This window comes from Gekko japonicus, unplaced genomic scaffold, assembly GCF_001447785.1.
Source record: "Gekko japonicus isolate JY-2015 unplaced genomic scaffold, Gekko_japonicus_V1.1 scaffold696, whole genome shotgun sequence".
Classification (NCBI taxonomy): domain Eukaryota; kingdom Metazoa; phylum Chordata; class Lepidosauria; order Squamata; family Gekkonidae; genus Gekko; species Gekko japonicus.
In genome coordinates this window covers 719,160-739,622 of record NW_015161971.1, presented here as the reverse complement: position 1 = coordinate 739,622, position 20,463 = coordinate 719,160, and the positions used below count along the sequence as shown (strand labels likewise).

The 20,463-nt window shown below is 50.5% G+C and overlaps 1 protein-coding gene across 1 annotated transcript in view; it reads left to right on the top strand.

Annotated features, from left to right (window-relative positions):
- Positions 1–15,562, top strand: part of LOC107126158 (carboxypeptidase A1-like) — a 16,978-nt gene extending 1,416 nt beyond the window's left edge. Inside the window, exons 2-11 of the mRNA XM_015429680.1 lie at positions 737–818; positions 1,665–1,799; positions 3,647–3,745; positions 3,845–3,946; positions 5,467–5,568; positions 6,775–6,885; positions 7,259–7,349; positions 9,473–9,672; positions 13,935–14,019; positions 15,375–15,562. Of these exons, the coding sequence (XP_015285166.1) occupies positions 737–818; positions 1,665–1,799; positions 3,647–3,745; positions 3,845–3,946; positions 5,467–5,568; positions 6,775–6,885; positions 7,259–7,349; positions 9,473–9,672; positions 13,935–14,019; positions 15,375–15,562 (1,195 nt within the window). The remainder of the gene's footprint in view (positions 1–736; positions 819–1,664; positions 1,800–3,646; positions 3,746–3,844; positions 3,947–5,466; positions 5,569–6,774; positions 6,886–7,258; positions 7,350–9,472; positions 9,673–13,934; positions 14,020–15,374) is intronic.
- The last annotated feature ends 4,901 nt before the right edge of the window (positions 15,563–20,463 follow it).

Below are 20,463 nucleotides of genomic sequence, written 5' to 3'. Positions count from 1 at the left end.
ACGGATTTAGTTATCCGCACACCAGGGGGCGACTTGGCTATTAGATATAGAGATATATACAATCATACATATACAAAATATGAAATAAAGACCAGAAAACAATTGTTCCAAAGTTTAACCACTGGTCAAAAATACAAATGAAACCTCCAGTGCAATCACATATCCAGTAGTACTTCTCTCTGGTCAACTATATACTCTCCTGAGATTGTATAGCCAAATGTTCCCAATGAAATATTCCTTAAGTTAACTTAAGTTAACTGATTTGAATTGCTAGCTATTGGGGGCGTGGGCGTGCAGATCTGCCCTCACAGAGGAACGAGAGCTTGTACCTGAATAAAACTTGGTCTTAAAGGTGCCACTGGACTGTTTTGGATTGCTAGCTATTGGGTTGTGTGTGCAGATCTGCCCTCATAGAGGAGGGAGAGCTTGTACCTGAATAAAACTTGGTCTTGAAGGTGCCACTGGACTGTTTTGGATCGCTAGTTATTGGGGGGGGGGAACGCGCAGATCTGTCCTCACAGAGGAGGGAGACCGTGTACCTGAAGGCGGGCCGGGGGGGGGGTGTTCCTGCAACTTACCTGGCTGCTTCTTGCTCCTCGTGGCCTGACTGAGGGCTGCTGGGAGCAGGGGGCGGGGCTTGTTGCAGGTGCCTGCCCCCTGGGCTCCTTACTGCCGGAGCGCCGCTCCTGTGCGCTCCCGCAGGAAATGACCCCTGGTAACTATTCTGTCTCTGCAGTCACCAGGTGCTCAGGATCTCAGCCGCAGACGAAGCCCAAGTGGATAAAGTGAAGGACCTGGAAGAGCTGGAGGACCTCCAGGTAACGGCTGGTGGCTTTCATAAAAATGTGTATCTAGGGAATGTAGAATAAGAGAGAAAAGAGATCGGTTCCTGCAGCTTTGCAGCTGTGTTGCCTGAACCACCACTGGTGTTGACGGAGAATTCCTTTTGTGTGAAGGAGCCCTTCTGGGTTCAGGGTCAAAGCTCCCTTCATCAGATACTAGTAGGAATGGCAATCCATGACTCCTTCTATCCAGGCCCGTAGCTACGGTGGGGTTTTGGGGGGCTCTGCCCTCTTTCTTAAAAGCACAGCCCTACAAGGATTTCTCCTGTAAATGCTTTTTTCAATCATCTTATAACGTTTCCTTAAAGGTGTGCACTCCTTTAGGCAGACTGAGGGTTGACTAATTCCTGCACTGGGCAAGGGGGTTGGAGTAGGTGACCTCTAGGACCCCTTCTAGCTCTGTGTCAAGAAACCGGTCTCCTTGAAGAGAGTTTCCCTGCCTAAGTGCTAGCTTTCTTGACTCTAGAAGTCTTCGCCCCTGTTTTATCTTCAGAGGTAGGTGAGGCTGTAGTGGTGTAGTGGGTAGGCGCGCAGACTCTAACCTGGGAGAACCGGGTTTGATTCCCCACTCCTCCACTACATGCAGCTGCTCGGGTGACCTTGGGCCAGTCACAAGTTCTCTCAGGAGCAGTCCTTGAAAGAGCTCTCTCAGCCCCACCTACCTCACGGGGTGTCTGTTGTGGGGAGGGGAAGGGAAAGGAGATTGTAAGTCGTTCTGAGACTCCTTCGGGTAGCGAAGGGCGGGGGATAAATCCAATTTCTTCTTCTTCTTCCTCCTCTTCCTATCTAAACGGACATGTTCCCTCTCCTTTTCCTTTCCAGCTGGATTTCTGGCGGGCTCCTGTCCATCCCGAACTCCCCATCGACGTCCGCGTCCCATTCGCCAGCCTACAGGGGGTCAAGGTCTACCTGGAGTCCCATGACATTGACTACTCCATCATGATCGAAGACCTTCAGGTCAGTGGCGGCTGTTCAGGTGGCAAGGGGGAGAGGCCCCTGGCCTGCCTGGAAATGTCCTCCTCCGCCTTGTCTAGCAGGGGCCTCCCGCCTGTTTGAGCCTCTAGGAATTCTACCACAGAACGGTGGGCACATCCACAAAATGGCGGCCGCCAGAGGTGCAGCCAGACCCAAAATGGCTGCCGTGGAGCTTACCTCCAGCCACACAGCGAAGATGCTAAGGTGGCAGCCACTGCCAAAACAACATTTTAAACCATGTGCACGGCCAGTCGAATCTCCAATGGCCAATCAGGAAGGCCTGTGGGTCAAGAGCCCCACTTGGGCCTGCTGACTTTTCGAAAACATTAGTTGCTGTAGATTTTCTGGGCTGTGTGGCCACGGCCTTGGCATTGTAGGACCTGACGTTTCGCCAGTAGCTGTGACTGGCATCCTCAGAGGTATAACACAGAAAGAGGGAGTGCTCTCTGGGTCAAGGCGAGAAGAAAAATGGTAGGCAGGGAATTTATATCTACTCCAGAAAGGGGGGGAGGTAGGGCTGAGTTGTTATCTTATAGGAGTCCCCCAAGCTATGAACATGCTAACGGAGGAGCTTTCCTGAGGAGGTTCTTTTGTATATTGGATTGTTTCCTGAGGAGGTTTCCGGTTTCCTGAGGAGGTTCTTTTGCATGTAGATTGGCTGTTGGAATTCTAATCTTATCTGTAGTGCTATTGTCAGATGTAGAGCCTTTTGTGTTTTTCAGGACAGGGAACCATCCCCTATTTATTTTCAAACTCTCTTCTTTCCTGTTGACATTGTGTTTATGTTTGTGAATTTCAATGGCTTCCCTGTGTAATCTGACATGGTAATTGGAAGTGTTGTCCGGCCTTTCAGTGTCTTGGAACAAACTACTGCGTCCTGTTTGAGTGAGGCTATGTTTAGCCACTGCTGAACATAGCCTTCGACAACATATTTTCTGAAAAAAAGTGACAGGAGCCAGGAAAGGTGACGGTGGGCACCACATTGAGGACCCCCTGTTGTATAGGCTAGGTCCTTTGAGGAGATGAGATCTTCCTATTGGGGGGCTGGTCAGGAGCCTGAAAGATCCTCCGGTTCAACAGGCTCAATAGTGGCAAGAGTGATTTGCTTTGGCAATAATAAATGGATTGACGAATGATAAAGGCATCCATGAGGGACATACTTAATTATCTTACTGTTCCTTTGACTCAAAGGTCTTGAACAGATCAAAATCCAACCCTCTTAAAACTCCAACTATCTTTAAAAAAATCATCCCATTTCCCCCCGTAGATGAAGATTGGAAAACCACCTTAGCAATTGCTAAGTATTTAGCTGCGGTGATTGCCTGCAATCGCCGCAGCGAAATACTTAGCAACTGCTAAGGTGGTTTTCCGATCCTCATCCACGAGGGAAAATGGGACGATTTTTTTTAGGTGGTAAATTCACACCACCTATTAAGAGGGAGGACAAATACCTTCCTCTCAAATCAGACTGGATTTCACACTCCTAAGTTCTAAGGACTGCAACTGAGCATGCCCACATTTACAGACTCTGAATACGGTATGCCCGCAAATTGGCCTTGGCGGTATGGCTGAGAGGGAAGAGAGTAACAGGGCCAAGCATAAAAGCTCTTCTATCACAAGGCCGTGAGGGATATATGGACAGACAGAACCCTCCTCGATGGAACATTTGCAGGAACGGGTTCAATACTCCAGGATCCCAGGGTAACTCTGGAATAAAGTGTGATTATCTGTGAAAGGGAAACTGGAAAACAAAGCTCGATCTTTGCTTTCGACTGTGTTTGTACAGCCGACTGTTTCTCACCAGTTCTTCCTCCCTGGGCCTCTTCCAGGAATTGGTGGATGAGGAACAACTGCACATGTCACGCCGGCACTTTATGCCCTTGTCGATCGAGACCTTTAACTACGCTTCCTATCACAATCTGGATGAGGTAAGTGCGTACATTATAGATCTGGAAAGTTCCTTTCTGGGTGGAATGCCAGAGCACACCTGCAATGCTGATCCCGAGTTCCTTCTTCTCTGTCACTAGATCTATGACTTCATGGACCTCCTGGCGGCTGAAAAGCCCAGCTTGGTCAGTAAAATCCAGATTGGCCGGAGTTACGAGGGTCGCCCGATCAACATCTTGAAGGTAAACCCCCCCTCCCCCCGAAGTATTTATTGACGTGAGTTCTGAACCTTGTTTCATTTTGATTTTGAAGAAGAAGAGGAGGAGATTGGATTGATACTCCACCTTTCACTACCCGAAGGAGTCTCAGAGCGGCTTATTTATTTATTTAGGTATTTTTACCCCGCCCTCCCCGCAAGCAGGCTCAGGGCGGCTTACAAGGGGCACAAGCCCATACATAAAATTCAATAAAACAATAAAATCATAATCAATACATTACTATCAACAATAAAGTGCTTGCATCATCAAGATGGTCTTAAGTTGTTATAACAGTATCTTACCATCTCCTTCCCCTTCCCCTCCCCACAACAGACACCCTGTGGGGTAGCTGGGGCTGAGAGAGGTCTATCAAGAACTGCCCTTGAGAGGACAGCGCTTAGAGAAAAAGATAAAGTGTTGTAAACAGGGGTCATTTCCTGCAGGAGCACACAGGAGTGGAGCTCCGGCAGTAAAGATCCCAAGGGGCGGGCACATGCAACAAGCCCCACCCCCTGCTCCCAGCAGCCCTCAGTCAGAGCAAGAAGCAGCCAGGTAAGCTGCAGAGCCCCCTGGTCCAAAACAGTCCAGTGGCACCTTTAAGACCAGGTTTTATTCAGGTACAAGCTCTCCCTCCTTTGTGAGGACAGATCTGCACGTTCCCCCCCCCCCTCCCCTAGCTAGCAATCCGAAACAGTCCAGTGGAGCCTGAGCGGTGGGTGCTGCCTTCTGACACACTCCCGGTGATGTCAGGGGGTGTGGCCTATGCAAATGAGTCATGCTAATAAGTTCCTGCACCTCTTTTTCTACGAAATGACCACTGGCCAACACTGTAGGGGCAGCTGCTGCTGAAACAGCATTTCAATCCAATCTCCAGCGGCCACCGGAAGTCCTGCTGGGGGAGCGCCCTACCTGGACCCAACTACGGTTGCTAGGTCCGACCTGGCTGTCAGCGGCGGCGGGGGGGGGGGCTCCAAGGTCTGTCCTGGGATCTTCTGATGCACATGCCACCATAACGTCACCTGGAAATGACGTCATCACGTTGCCGCCATCGGGGGGGGGTTTGCTGGTCCAGTTTTGGGGCAAAACTCTATGGTTTGAGCCCAATTCTACCAAAGAGTTTTGCCCAAAGACTAGAGCATCCCCCCCCCCACATCGGTGACGTGATGATGTCATTATGTTGTGTTCAGGGGGATTTGCAGGCGGGGGTTCCCTCTGCCAGCCAGCGGCAGAAAGGGACCCTCAAACTCAAGGGAGCCACCACCCAGATCAGGGGCCTGGCAACTCTAACCCGCCCACAGCGGGTACCCTGGCGACCACAGGACCCCCGGTGCAGAGCTAGGTTTTACCCGAAAGGGTTGATTCCTATGTCCTGGAGTTCGCACGCATTTCCCCCCCAGCAGGATGACATTTGAGTCTTTAGACTGTGTGGAGTTGAGATGTCTGTTCAGGTCGACACCCTCAGGAGGAGGCAGGAATTCAGCCCTGCGTGTCTTTCCCTTTCGCAGTTCAGCACGGGGGGCGTCAAGCGGCCGGCCATCTGGATCGACACCGGCATCCACTCTCGCGAATGGGTCACGCAGGCCAGCGGGATCGTCTTCGCCAAGAAGGTACCAGCTCCGATTTCATCTCAAACACACCATCAGGGACAGGAAAGAAGAAAGAGAAGGGCTCAGAGGGGAAGTCCATCGCTGATGCGCCCGTAGTGATAGTGTTTAAAAAGGAAAATCCATATTCACAGGCAGTATGACCCAGAGGCCACGGTGGAGCCGCCGTGGCTCAGAGGTTAAGACGCAGAGCTGCAGAGCAAAAAAAGTCGGTAGCTCGGCAGTTCGAGACCCGAGTGCCGCTCCCATCTCTGGCCCCAGCTCCTGCCAACCTAGGAGGAGGAGGAGGAGATTGGATTTATACCTCGCCCTTCACTACCCAAGGGAGTCTCAGAGCGGCTTACAAACTCCTTTCCCTTCCCCTCCCCACAACAGACAGACACCCTGTGAGGGAGGCGGGGCAGAGAGAGCTCTGATAGAAATGGCTCCTTTTCAAGAACAGCTCGTCAGAATTTCGGCTTGCCCAAGGTCATCCAGCAGGTGCAAGCGGAGGAGTGGATTTATACCCTGCCCATCACTACTCAAAGGTGTCTCAGAGCGGCTTACAATCTCCTTTCCCTTCCCCTCCCCACAACAGACACCCTGTGAGGGAGGCGGGGCTGAGAGAGCTCTGACAGAAACTGCTCTTTTTCAAGAACAGCTCTTATCAGAGCTACGGCTTGCCTAAGGTCATCCAGCAGGTGCAAGTGGAGGAGTGGGGAATCAAACCCGGCTCTCCCAGATTAGAGTCCGCACACTTAACCACTGCCCCAAACTGGCTCTCACACAAACCTAGCAGTTTGAAAGCGAGAAATTGCAAGTAGATGAATAGGTACCACTCCCAGCAGCCCTCCGTCAGAGCAAGAAGCAGCCAGGTGAGTTGCAAAGCTCCCCCGCCCCCCGGTCCAAAGCAGTCCAGTGGCACCTTTAAGTTCAAGTTTTATTCAGGTACAAGCTCTCCCTCCTCTGCGAGGACAGATCTGCACGTCCCCCCCCCCAATAGCTAGCAATCCAAAACAGTCCAGTGGAGCCGGAGCGGTGGGTGTTGCCTTCTGACACCCTTCCAGTGATGTCAGGGGGTGTTGCATATGCAAATAAGTTATGCTAATGAGTTGTGCTAATGAGCTCCTGCCCCCCTTTTTCTACGGAATGACCCCTGGAAAGGTGTACTGTCAATCACAAATCAGCCCAGTAACGAAATCCATCTCATCCTCTGTTCACCCCATTAAGCTTCTCGATGGTTACGGCAAGGACGCATCCGTGACCTCCATCTTGGACCACTTTGACATCTTCCTGGAGATCGTCACAAACCCGGACGGCTTTGCTTTTACTCACTCCAAGGTGCGGCTTTCCCTCTGTAACCTCTGGGTTAGGGTTGCCAGCTTGGGATATACCTGGAGATGTTGGGGGGGGCGGAGTCTGAGGAGGCCAGGGTTTGGGTTGGGGGGGGGACATCGGTGGGGTATCATGACACAGAGTTCACTTCCCAAAGTGGCTGATCTCTGTTGCCCGGAGATTCATTGTAATAGTGGGAGATCTCCGGACGCTCCCTGGAAGTTGGCAGCCATGGTGTCAGCCGCTGGCTAAAGGACACACCTGCAGTCAAGTGGATTCTAAAAAGGAAACTCGCATAAAGAAACAAACCAGAAGCCCAAAGCCAACCCCTTCGAGCAGCACTGCAAGCTAAAAGGATGTCTCTTGCTGGCTGTTCTAGAATCGCATGTGGCGCAAGACCAGGTCTATCAACAGCGGGTCGTCCTGCGTCGGAGTCGACCCCAACAGGAACTGGGATGCTGGCTTTGGAGGTACTTCCCTTCTGTTCCCTCTTCTTTTCCCTTGGGGGAGTTCGGGCCGGTTTCCCTCGTTGAGCGTCAGCTTTGGGGCTGAACGGAAACTTCGCAAACCAACTGAAAAAATAATAATCATCTCCACGGCCAATCAGAAGCCCCACTGGGCAAATGCCCTACTTGGCCCCACCCGCTTTCTAAAAATACTAGGCAGGCACCAAGAAAGGCATCAAAGTAGGGCTCTTTTTGTAGCAGGTACTCATTTGCATTTTAAGCGACACCCCCCTAATGTAGCCAATCCTCCAAGAGCTTACAGTAGCTCCTGTAAGAAGAGCTCTGTAAGCTCTTGGAGGATTGGCCTACATTAGGGATGTGTGGCCTAATATGCAAAGGAAAGGAGTTCCTGCTACAAAAAGAGCCCTGCCAAGTGTGCCATGGCGCCCATGGGCACCTTGTTGGAGACCCCAGGCTGGGGAGGTCTCTTATACCTTCACTAGACTCCTGTTCCCAAGATTCTTTAGGGGAGGAGGAGATTGGATTTATACCCCACCCTTCACTACCCAAAGGAGGCTCAGAGTGGGTTACAAACTTCTTCCCCTCCCCACAACAGGCAGGTAGGTGGGGCTGAGAGAGCTCTGACAAAACTGCTCGAGAGAACAGCTCTGAGAGAACTGTGACTGACCCGAGGGCACACCAGCAGCTGCATGTGGAAGAGGAGTGGGGAATCCAACCCGGCTCTCCCAGATTAGAGTCCGCGCTCCTAACCACTACACCAGACTGGCTCACAGTGGCATAACAGTAGCATGAAACCCATGCACATTTGTAACACCGTCCTGTCCTTATCGGTCATGGGCTTTGTGACGGAACAGGAAAAAAACCGACTGCTGAGCTCTGGTCTGGAGGCTAGCAGGCATCTTGACCGTGCGGCCTAGCTGTCTGCATGCAGGGAGCCTGGAGTAATGGGACAACCATAGAACGTTTTGCAACTTCCTAAGTTTGTTCGTACCTAACTCTGATTGTGACATCTAGTTAGAGTAAGTTTTAGAACGAAAGAGGATGCGTTTATAACCAACGTTTCTTTGTTCTTCTGGTTGCCGATTTGGTGCTGTGCTAAAAGTACGCTTGAAAACGTTTTCCTTTTTAAATACACATTTTACTCTTTGCCGCTGGTGGTGGTTCTTTGTACCGCATAGCCCTGCAGCCGCTGTTGGACATGCTACAGGGGAAATGGGGGGCCCATGGGGAGGGAAGCGGTCAATGTGCACGTGCAGGGGAGCCCCAAAAACGCATTTGGTCCCTGCAGTAATCAGACACTGGGTAACAGGAGACCTTGAGGCCCGGCCTCAGAACTGAGAAGGGGAGTCAGGCAGTGTTCCCTCTAAGCTGAGTTAGTGTGAACTAGCTCAGTTTGCTAGCCTCCAGCTCACACCTTTTTATCTTAGCGCAGGAAGGATGGCCCCAGAGCAAACTAATTTATGCAGCAGCCCAATTGCTCGCTCACAACTTTAAGGCCAGTACTGCTCACAAAGTAGGATTTTTGTTCACAGGACTCCACGGCTTAGAGAGAGCATTGGAGTCAGGAGTCTGTCCCTCCTGGCAGGAAGACCCCGAAAGGACAGCAGTGGCAGCGATACCCTAGTGGAAGGAAGTGGAATAGCTCCCTCCAGGAGTGGGGAACCCAATGGAGTGGGTGGGCAGAACAGGGTCTGTTGGAGAAGCAGGCGTGTTCCGTCACAGGCTTGTTTGATCAGGAGCTTGCAGAAAGGATGCATCTCCACAGTGTTGGATTTGCAGTTTGGCACAGTAATGGCAACCATCGAAGGAGGAGGAGGAGGAGGAGGAGGAGATTGGATTTCAATCCAGCCCTTCACTGCCGGAAGGAGTCTTAGAGCAGCTTACAAACGCCTTTCCCTTCCCCTCCCCACAACAGACACCCTGGGACATAGGCGGGGCCGAGAGAGCTCTTGACAGAAACGGCTCTTTTTCAAGGACAGCTCTTATCAGAACTATGGCTTGCCCAAGGTCATCCAGCAGGTGCAAGTGGAGGCGTGGGGAATCAAACCCGGTTCTCCCAGATTAGAGTCCGCCGCACTTAGCCACTACACCAAACTGGCTCTCACAGCGAGTTTTGCCCTTTGCAGTGGCCGGCTCCAGTGGGAACCCCTGCTCCGAGACGTACCGCGGACCCCGCGCCAACTCCGAGCCCGAGGTGAAAGCCATCGTGGACTTTGTGAAGAGCCACGGCAACATCAAAGCCTTCGTCTCCATCCACAGCTACTCCCAGCTGCTCCTCTACCCTTTCGGCTACACCAGCAAGAAGGCGGCCGACGCACAGGAACTGGTAGGGCTCTCCCTTCGGGCGACTGTTTCGGGGAGCCTTCCATGCTTCACACTCTCTCCTCCAGCTGTTTTACCAGATGTGGGCATGCAATCCCCTATCTCATTCTTCTACCCGATAACATGAGCTTATGGGACATCCACCCTACTAACGGGGAAGTGATATTGTGGGACACAGGTCCCCCGGTATCGCTCCAACTCAACCCAGAGGTGCGGCTCGTCCGCCTCAGGGCCCAGACTGTTCCGTTCGCACTCAAGCCCAAAATCGAGACCGAACCGGACTGTTTGGTGGGGCAAGGAGTTTTAGAGCCAGTTCCCCACGGCTGCAGTGGCTCAAGTGGTTAAGACGTTGAACTGCAGGCTGTGGAAGGTCGGTAGTTCAGCAGTTCGAGCCCCGAGTGTGCCGCATGACGGAGTGAGCTCCTGTCTCTAGTTCCAGCTCCTGCCAACCTAGCAGTTCGAAAGCAAGAAATTGCAAGTAGATCAATAGGGACCACTTCGGTGGGAAGGTAACAGCGTTCGGTGCGCCTTGGTGTTTAGTCATGCCGGCCACATGACCACGGAAACGTCTTCGGACAGCGCTGGCTCTTCGGCTTTGAAACGGAGATGAGCACCGCAACCCTAGAGTTGGATTCGACTGGCTCTCAAGCAAGGGAACCTTTACCTTTACCTTCTCCACGGCACCTGGGAGACCCCCATCGTAACCCCAGCTAAGCCAAACGGGGATGTCCGCATCTGCGCGGACTACAAACGTACAATCAACAAGGCACCGAGTGACCATGCGTACCCAGTGCCTGTGGTCAGCCATGTCCTAGCAATATTGGCGGGGGGCAAGGTCTTCGGTAAATTGGCCCCAAAATACCAACAGCTCCCGGTGGACGAGCCGACCGCTGAGGCACACACCGTCATCACACACTGGGTGCGTTCAGACGCGGCGTTTGCAATGGTATAGGTGCCAGTTGCAATTGGTGTACTTACCGGCGTTCACACGTAGAACATCCGCCTTCCGTCCCTAACCGTTGCAAAGCCTTTAAACTGTTGTACTCTGCCACTAGGTCCCCAAGTGGTAGTATCCTGAGTACAACGGTTGTAATCGCTGTACCCGCCGTCTGATCGCTCTCCACCGTTGAGAAACAACTTCCATTCGGAAGCCTGAGGCTTCCGATTTTCGCCCGCCATTTTTTTTAAAGGTCGGCGATATGCGCTTGGGCAAAGCTTCGCCCTGGCATTTGTTTTTTTAAAAAAGAAAAGGGCCTTAGTTTAGCATTTGGGAGGCGTCCGGGACCTCAGGGAGGCTACTTTGCTCTTTAATGTAAGACGGGTTTTTTTGCGCATGCGCAAAGATCGCCATTCTGTGGATGGCTGCCTATGCGCATACGCAAACTGAGTTTTAAAAAACCGTCGATGCCCGCTGCGTGTGGACGGGCATACAACGATGGGCTCCGCAGACAGGAGGTAAATGTCATCGCGTTTCAGACGGCATAAACTGCAACCGGTTCCAACTGGTACAGTTTATGCTGGCTGAAACGGCGCATCTGAATGCACCCACTGGGGTGCTTTCAGTTTCTTTGGGGCGCTCAGCACTTGGGGCTTTGCAAGGCACATTCCCCCCAAAGACGACAGTTTCAGAGGGTAGACACGCTGGTCCAGTAGAACAGCTAGATTTGACTCCAATAGCACCTGAGAGACCAACGAGGTTTTCAGGGTATGAGTCCAAGCTCTCTTCGTTAGATAACAAAGACGACACTGGAGACCAAGAAGCCCTGTGAGGAAAGGCCGAGGGACTCGGGAATGTTCAGTCTAGAGGAGTAGGGGCGGGGGGGGGGGGGACATGGTGGCTCTCTTTCAGTATATGAAGGGCTGTCACTCTTTAGAGGAGGGCAGGGCAGCAGAGGAGAGGACTCACAAGAATGGGTTTAAATTAGGGGCGGGAAGGTACCGGCTGGATCTTAAAAAGGGAAAGGTTCCCTTGCTCAAAAGCCAGTCGAGTCCGACTCTAGGGCTGCGGTGCTCATCTCCGTTTTCAAGCCGAAGAGCCAGCGCTGTCCGAAGGCGTCTCCGTGGTCATGTGGCCGGGCATGACTAAACACCAAGGCGCATGGAACGCTGCTACCTTCCCACCAAAGTGGTACCTATTTATCTACTTGCAATTTCTTGCTTTTGAACTGCTAGGTTGGCAGGAGCTGGAACGAGAGACGGGAGCTCACTCCGTCATGCGGCACACTCGGGTCTCGAACTGCTGAACTACCGACCTTCCACAGCCTGCAGTTCAGCGTCTTAACCACTTGAGCCACAGATCTTAGGAAAAGCTTTTTGACAGTCAGAGTTGTGCAAGAGTGGGATCGGCGGCCTGGGGATGTGGTGAGCTCCCCCTCCCTGGCCGTCTTCAAGCAGCGGCTGGACAAAACCTTGTCAGGGATCCTCTGGGCTGGTCCTGCATTGAGCAGGGGGCTGGACTAGGTGGCCTCTATGGTCCCCTTCCAACTCTGTGATTCTAGGATTCCATAAAATTAAGGACAGGCCTTGGCATCATATTTGCAACCTGATGGATGAAAGTAGAAAATGGACAGTGGACAGTGGACAGAAAATGGAAATTGACTGAAACAGAAGCCAGGTGGAACATCTCCAGATGTTGCGTAATGCACTTAGTGTTGAGAAGGACTAGGCGGGACACGATGGGATTTTGGATCAGCACGCACTGAAGCCTTACTGTGTCTTTGTGGTATTAGATTTACAAAGAAATATACATGCCCTGGAGCTGCGGTGGCTCAAGTGGTTAAGACGCTGAACTGCAGGCTGTGGAAGGTCAGTAGTTCAGCAGTTCGAGACCCGGGTGTGCCGCATGACGGAGTGAGCTCCCGTCTCCAGTTCCCGCTCCTGCCAACCTAGCAGTTCGAAAGCAAGAAATTGCAAGTAGATAAATAGGTACCACTTCGGTGGGAAGGGAACAGCGTTCCGTGCGCCTCGGCGTTTAGTCACGCCGGCCACATGACCATGGAAACGTCTTCGGACAGCGCTGGCTCTTCAGCTTTGAAACGGAGATGAGCACCGCAACCCTAGAGTCGGACTCGACTGGCTTTCGAGCAAGGGAAACCTTTACCTTTACTTTACTATACAGGCCCTGCCGGCAGAGAGGGGACTCTGAAAAAAGTGGCAGGTGTCCAGAGAGTGATTTGGACCTCATGCCTCTTCCACTACAAGTGCAGCTTCCCCAAGAACAGAGGGCCTCCTCCTGCCACAACAGGTTCCGGCAGGTGGAGAAAGAAAACACCACCTTGATTAGAACAGATCTGTGAGATCTAACCTCGCAACGTGCACGGCCCCAGTCCCAAGATTATCGATCCCCACTTCTTTCTGCCAAGCGCAGCCTGAAACTTTCTCTAGGGAGAAACTGCTTTTGCAGTTTGGACTCTGATGAGTCTTTCATTCCGAAGGCTGGAGGAAAATTTGGCGTCAGCAGGAGACATCTCCTCCCATTGGTGAAGCATCTGCCAGTTCTCCTGGCTTACCAAGAAGAGTTCAGGTTTACAAAGGATGTTCTGTGAGCGTCTGTAAAACCAGTTTAGAAACCCAAACTATTTTCTAACACAGGCAGGGTAACCCAGAGATCAGGAATAAAAGGGCAGTGTTGAAAGACAGAAGAGATTCTCGGTTTGCAAAAAAAAAAAAAGAGTTAGCAATAGAACAAGGGGGTGGGATAAAGAGACAAAACATTTTTTAAAAGCATACAGACAGCCAAAGGAAGGGCCATAACAAAAAAAGTTGTTTGTGAACTAAATTCAGTCCTGCAGGAAAAGGGAAGCCAAACCAGAGCAGAAAGAAATAAGGAAAAAAGAAATGTAAGAATTTTAGAACAAAAGGAAAATATCGGATTGTTCCTCCTGTTCTCCCCAAGTTAAGCTCTGCTCTTCCCTTTAAACAGTACAGAGAGGCTGTAGACTTTCTTCCTGTCCCTGAACAGGCTTGTCTGCATTCGCATTTCCCTTGCTTGTAAGTTCCTGTTTCTTCTAGGAGTTTTTCCTGTTCTGCACGTGTTGTGGTCCCTCTAGTGGCTGACTCGATATTACATCGGCTCATGTCCGGCATAGCTCCCTCCAAATTTAGACTGCAGTTTTTTTATGCTGGACATATAGCGATGTAATATTGAATCAACCACTAGAGGGAGAATGTGGAACAGGGGGAAAAAACCCGGAAGCAACAAAAGTGAGGAAAATGAGATTGAGGAAGAGCCTCAGATCTTATTCTTCCTTTCATGTTCTCTTCCAGGATGCGCTCGCTAAGAAGGCGGTCGATGCGCTCTCTTCCCTGCATGGGACCCAATACAAATACGGCAGCATCATCACCACTATCTGTAAGTCACTACTGTGGTCCTCCAGTACACCAGAGGGCGGTCAACAGTTCTGGAGCACCCTAGGCTCCTGCATTCTTTATGCACTTAGAAGCTGCAGTTAGGTGACAATGCACAACCCATCCCTTTAGCTACATTCTATGCAACATCTTGGCTGCGCATGGACTTTGTACAGACACGCGGAAGGCCACTGGGCAGGGACTTAATGGCTCCTAGGCCACAGGCTGGTCAAGTTGCATTCAGAACAGACGCACAAGCCCTTCCATGGGCAGAAGGCAAGACTGGGGAAGGGCACGAACTGGCTTTTGAATGAAAAGTTCGTGATGAATTTTAGCCGTGCTTCACGAACCATTAAGCAGTTCATGGCGTTTTGTGAGTGGCAGAAAGCAGGGGTTTAAAGGGCTTACAGTCCCTTTAAACCCCTGCTTTTTGCTCCCCACGGCTCACCTGTTTTTCGCTGCAGGGGTTTAAAAGGACTCCAAGCCATTTAAAACCCTTCCAAGTGCCCTGAAGGGATTTAAATAGCTCAGCGTCCCTTTGGAACTATGCTTTCTGCTCCCTGCTCCCCACGAACTGAAACAAACCGGTTCAGTTTGCCTGGGAGCCTCCTGGTTCGGTTTGGTGCTTGGCCACGAACCACGAACTGAACCGCATTTTTGTGGTTTGTGTCCATTCCTAGGCAGGACAACAAGTATACTGTATTTATGTCATGTGGTTTAGTTTCAGAATTTGGCTTTCCTAGAGATAGTCTTTTCTACAAGCTGCAAGACTGCTGTGGGCAGAGGGTCGAGCGATGTTTTAAGTTGCAATGGTTCTAAGTTCCTCTGTCAGACATTTCGTTTCCTGTCCCAAAAATCTTTTAGCTAGGAGTTAAAAATGTGAAACCGGAAACTGGTGGCATATGCAGAAGGGTGGAAGATACTAGGAGTGAAGATGTGGTCCCATTGCCTGGCCAATGAAACTTTCCATAGCCCTTCTTCTATTTTTAAAGCACTTATAATTTCAGAGAGTTCTCTGTAATTATGGGTTGGATGCTGCCGATCCTTTTGCTAGGAGAGGTGTTCCTTTTGGGTAAAAAAAACCTTCTCCCAGAGGAAAGCACTTTTGCTTGGGGAAAGGATCTTGGAGGTCCAGTCCAGTATATTGGAGTTCTTAGTTCAAGTCCGGAGTCTACCATGAACATTGTGTGATTTCAGGTGAGTCGCGGAGAAAACGGAATTCAAAGATCACCTGCTCTTTCTCGTTCACTCGTGTTGTTTAATGAACACTTTGTGACATCATTTCTAGAGGGAAGGGGTACTGGTAGTCAGGTAGCCCAGACGTGACTCTCTTACTTTCTTTTGTGTACTTATTTCTAGACCAAGCCAGCGGGGGTACCATTGACTGGACCTATGAACAAGGCATCAAGTACTCGTACACCTTTGAGCTGAGAGACACGGGGCGGTACGGGTTCATGCTCCCTGCCAGTCAAATCATCCCAACCGCCGAGGAGACCTGGCTGGCCCTGAAGGTCATCATGGAGCACACGCGGGATCATCCGTACTAAACCGGAACTCGGTGCCAGCTGCCATCTCGGGGGGTAGATCTAGCAAGCGTAATCCCCTACTGCAATGATGAGGAGGTTCTTGAATAAATAAAGCCATTTGGCATTGACTTCTCTTCCAAAAAAAAATTCCTCTTCAGGTTTGCATTCTTGGTGGCATTTTTGATTTGACAAATTAAAGGGACATTGAAGTTGAGAGACGCATACTTGGTTGACAGTCTTGTACGACATTCCGGTACGTTATCTACCTAGATAGCCCAAGCTAGCCTATTCTCATCAGATCTTAGAAGCTAAACAGTCAGCCCTGGTTAGTATTGGATGGGAGACCTCCACGGAAGTCCAGGGCGGCTACGCAGAGACAGGCAGTGGCAAACCACCCCTGAACGTCTCTTGCCTTGAAAACCCTACAGGGTTGTGATTTGATGACATTTATCCCTGCTCAGGATAGCCCGATCTCACCAGAGTTTGCAGGCTAAGTAGGGTTGGTTCCGGTTAGTACTTGGATGGGAAACCACCAAGGAAACCCAGGGTTGCTACGCAGAGGCAGGCAGTGGCAAACCACCCCTGAACGTCTCTCGCTTACAGGGTTGCGATAAATCGGCTGCAACTTGACAAGGGGAAAAACCTTTCCTGCTACAGAATCACGAACTGTTTTTCAAAGGACATTTTGCTTTTAGGCTAGTCTCTGGATTCCTTCACGTGGCAATCTTAAAAGGTGGCCATGGCGGGAAGAGCCAGAGTGTGGCCTGCCCCTGCTCATGGCAACCCACTCGATTGGGCAGGATTCGTCTGACTGCCTGGGATGGAACGAGGAACCTCTCCAGTTTGATGCGCGACGCATTCCCTCTCAAGAGACATTTAAACTCGCCCATCTCCTTCGGTAGTTAAGATCCCAGAACCACTTGTCTGGTTATCCTTATAAACATTTTGTCAAAAAAAGAAAAGAAAACCAAAGAAGAAACTGAAAGCTATAGGAGACATTTTTCTTTTATTGAGCTGAAAAAGAAAACCAAACTAGACACAACTATCTAACCCACCCCAGTCCTTGAAAGCGGCAACAGTATGACATAATTAACCTAATGAGCAAAATATCTTGCCTTGCACGCGGGGAGGGCGGGGTATAAATGAAATGAAATAAATAAATAAAATAAATCCAAAATCCACAAAGCCAGGAAGAGCATCAACGGCATCTTGAGCTGTTCTTCCAATATCAAGGATTAAACAAAAACACTCTCCTTGATGAAGTCAGAACTCTGCCATTCTGATGCACACTAAAGTTTTGAGGAGTACGGAGAAAAGGTTTGGGTCTTGGCTACATACTCCAAAGAAGAAGAAAAACCAAACATCTGGGAGTGGGAGAACCCAGGGCAGTTTTCCCTCATAAAACAGATTTTGATTAAAGAAATATATAGCAATGCCTGATAGGCAGCTGCATCGAGTTGGGAAATCTCGTAGACTTGTGGCTTCACGGGTGTATGAAGCAGCTGCATGAAAATTAAATCATATTTAGGCTTCGCAAAAAACCCCCAAAGAAGCCACATCAGACTAAGTACAAATCTGTGGGCTTTTCCACATTTTCATTTTCTTCGCTTGTGTGTTCTTGTTGCTTCAGGGGTTTTTTTTGCCTGTTCTGCATGTGTTTGGCTCCCTCTTGTGGTTGATTTGATATTACATTGTTTTGTGTTTGGCATAAAAACCCAGGGGGAGCTATGCAGACATAACACAATGTAATATCAAATCAACCACTAGAGGGAGCAAAACACATGCAGGACAGGAAAAAGCCCTGAAGCAATTGGAACACACGAGCAAGGAAAATGGAAATTCAGAAAAGCCCAATGTTTTCAAAACCAGTTTCAAATCAGTTCACCCTCCTGACTTCTCACCAAGGAATCTCAACACCAAGGCATTAAGACTTCCCTATTAGAGATCCTTAACCTGTTATACTACAACTCCCAGGATTCCTTTGGTGGAAACTGTGAATTAAACCAGTCAATGATTTTCGTGCACAGTCAATGATTTTCGTGCTAGGCAGGAGTGTATTGCCTGGGAAACACATTAACACTTTACATTACAACAGGTGCAATTTTTTAAAAAACTCAAATGCTGCCAGCGGAATCAAAAATTCTAGCTCAAGAGGGAAATGCTGTACCTGTTGCGCCACATAAGCTTGAAAAACAGGGGCAGAACCACTGCAGATTCAACGGGAGCAGGACATGCATCGAAAGCAAGAATCCAACCAAGAAGCACCAGTCATACCATTCATAATAAATACCGGACATTTAACACAACTCAGTTTGTAACAGTCAAGTAGCTGAATCCGATTGGACAGGATATTTACAGTCATTACGAACATGGGGAAAAGGAAGCCGGGGGGGGGGGCTTCTCGGAGCCGGTCACACCAGGACACAACCTTGGTGGAAGAACTTGTCTGAGGATGTGGCCGAAGTCAGTTGAAAGATCCCAACCTTCAGATGGAGCCTACTGAAAACTGGCTGCCCGTCAAGTCAATTAGATAGCAGAGGGTCATTCAAATGCACGAGAAAACAGCCTTCCCAAAAAGTGCAAGAAGGGTCTGCAGACTCGAAGTAGCCAGCTTCCAGCAGCGGAAACCTAAAACTAATCACACTGTCAAACTCCCAGTTTGGACCTTTAATCTTGCAGGCCACAAATGCACCACAAAAGAACGATCGGCACCTCGGCCTCGTGTTCGAGCAAACACAGACATTGGGCGTATGGTTAATGTACACTAACGTTGTTCGTTTCCACAGGGAACCGTCGTTTTCGGGTGCTGCAATCCCGCCGCAGAGGTTCGTATAAAAATAGGCATCTTTTAAAAAAACGTATAAAAAGGAGAGCCCCCAAAGCGCGGCTTAGATGAAGACAAAAAGACGCGTTCAACGGGAATCGGCAGCAAACTCCGTGTGATTTCATTGCTTTGTAGACTTTGATGCCGCTTACGATGTGGACCCCAGCGGCTGAGAAATACAAACAGGCGCCCTGATAACAGTGGAATACTTTCTAGCGGGCTTGTATTACTGACCGAGGATAGCACTCTCTCGGGCTCGGTGGGGCCCTGCACCCCAAGCTTAGGAACTGCCCATCCCGAGCTCTGCTTTCCGTGGAATGCTAGTCTCTACGAGGGTTATTCGAGAATAGGACTGGCCGACACCCACGCATTAAAAACCTCAGCGGTGGAATCGGTCGTTTGTGGGACATTTTTGGGCAACGGATTTTATCTGCTTGATGAGAGTGTCTGCGAAAAGTCATGCGTGACCACCACTGCAGTGGGCTGGATCCAGTGGATCCGTTGCACAGACAGTGAGACGCTCCCCCAGCACCTCTTGCTTATTGCCCCGGGAGAAAGCACTGCTGTTAGTACAACGTATCCACGGGATACAACCCAACTCCCCCACCTCCCTTATGCACTGGCCCGGAAATACTTCAAGCAGCACTCCAGGAACGACGAATGTTCGAGGCGAAAGAGGCACTCTCTTTCCTGAGCCTTTTTGGACTACAAAGGCCGTTTCCCCGTGACAAACAGCTCTCCCCCGGTTCATTCTGTTCCATGTAAGATCATTCTTTGAACAACGCTTTATGACAGAGGTGGAAGAGTACGACGTCTCGCTAAGTGGCATGGAGAACTTTTGAATACGTATACTGAAGGACCCAGCTCCGGTGAGGAGACAGAGGCCAAGGAAAACTTTCCTCCTAAGGGGTTCTATGTTTTTGACTCTGGGAGATGCTTTGGGAACAATTCAAGCGTAAGAATCTGCCTGGAAAACAAGACGCTAAAACGGAAACCGGTGCCAGTTGTCTTCCAGGAGAGATTTGTTCCAGTGGAGTGAGCTAGAATCACGCCCATGGAAATTCCCTCAAAATTGCACGTGCACTCTCGGTTCCTATGTCTTCCAGAGATAATTCAAGCAGCAGAACATTGTTCTGGAAGCGTCGCTTGGGAACAGGCTTTCTCTTCCCAGCACTGCGGGACAGACACCCTTTATCCCTGTTTCCAGAGACCCCATTCGGTTCAGATCATGCAAAAGATAAGATCGCTTCTACACGGGGGAGGGAGGGTGGGAAGAGAGGAGGCCGAATGGCTTACCAGGACCCGGCCACAAGCTTCCGAGGGTGTTGATTTGGATCAGGGTGACAGCAGGAAGTGAGTGGCTCATGACCTCTGGTGCGGGGTCAAAAGTACTCCCGCCTACAATCAACATGGGACAGGACGAGAGTGTGCCCATACTTTGGAAGCCAAAGGACCTCTCTCCACCTAGCAGAGGTGAAGCAGGCAGGGAGAAGAGTCTGGGCACCAGCACCACTCCGGAGCTCGTGCAAACCGTACCGGGGGTAACTGTTCTGCCGCACGGCAAACCCAACTAAAGGGACTGGTCGGGAAGTCACGCAACCTGCCTGAAGAAACCCTTCGAGCCAAACTGGGTGAGGTGTAGGAGAAACATCTGCTGTCTTGCAAGCCGTGAAACGAACAACAAAAGAGAAATGCCTCTGGGGGAGGGGGTCTGCGTTGGCGAGGAGGAAAGGCGGATTCACTTCTTCTGCTCCGACCCTTTGGGTCAAAAAGCCCCGAGCTGCTGTTCTTCTTCTCTTCTTCTCCCGTTTGGAGCAAATGCGGGATTCTGAGCAGAAGCGGCTCCTTTTCCCCTGCTGTTCCGCCGCAGCCGACTGCATCTTCCCATGTTGCAATTCAGTTAACGGGAGGGGGGAAATCAGAGGGGAGATCCATCCATGTGTCATACGCACACTGTGTCCAGTTTTGGCCCACAGAGGGGCACCAGGAGCCGGAGCAATAGAAGTGTGACCCACCTCGGCTCTGTATTCACCACCTCCAGGGTGTGGCTGGAAGTAGATCCGGGCTCGCGCCAAGCTTAAAGGCTGTGGTTCCTTAG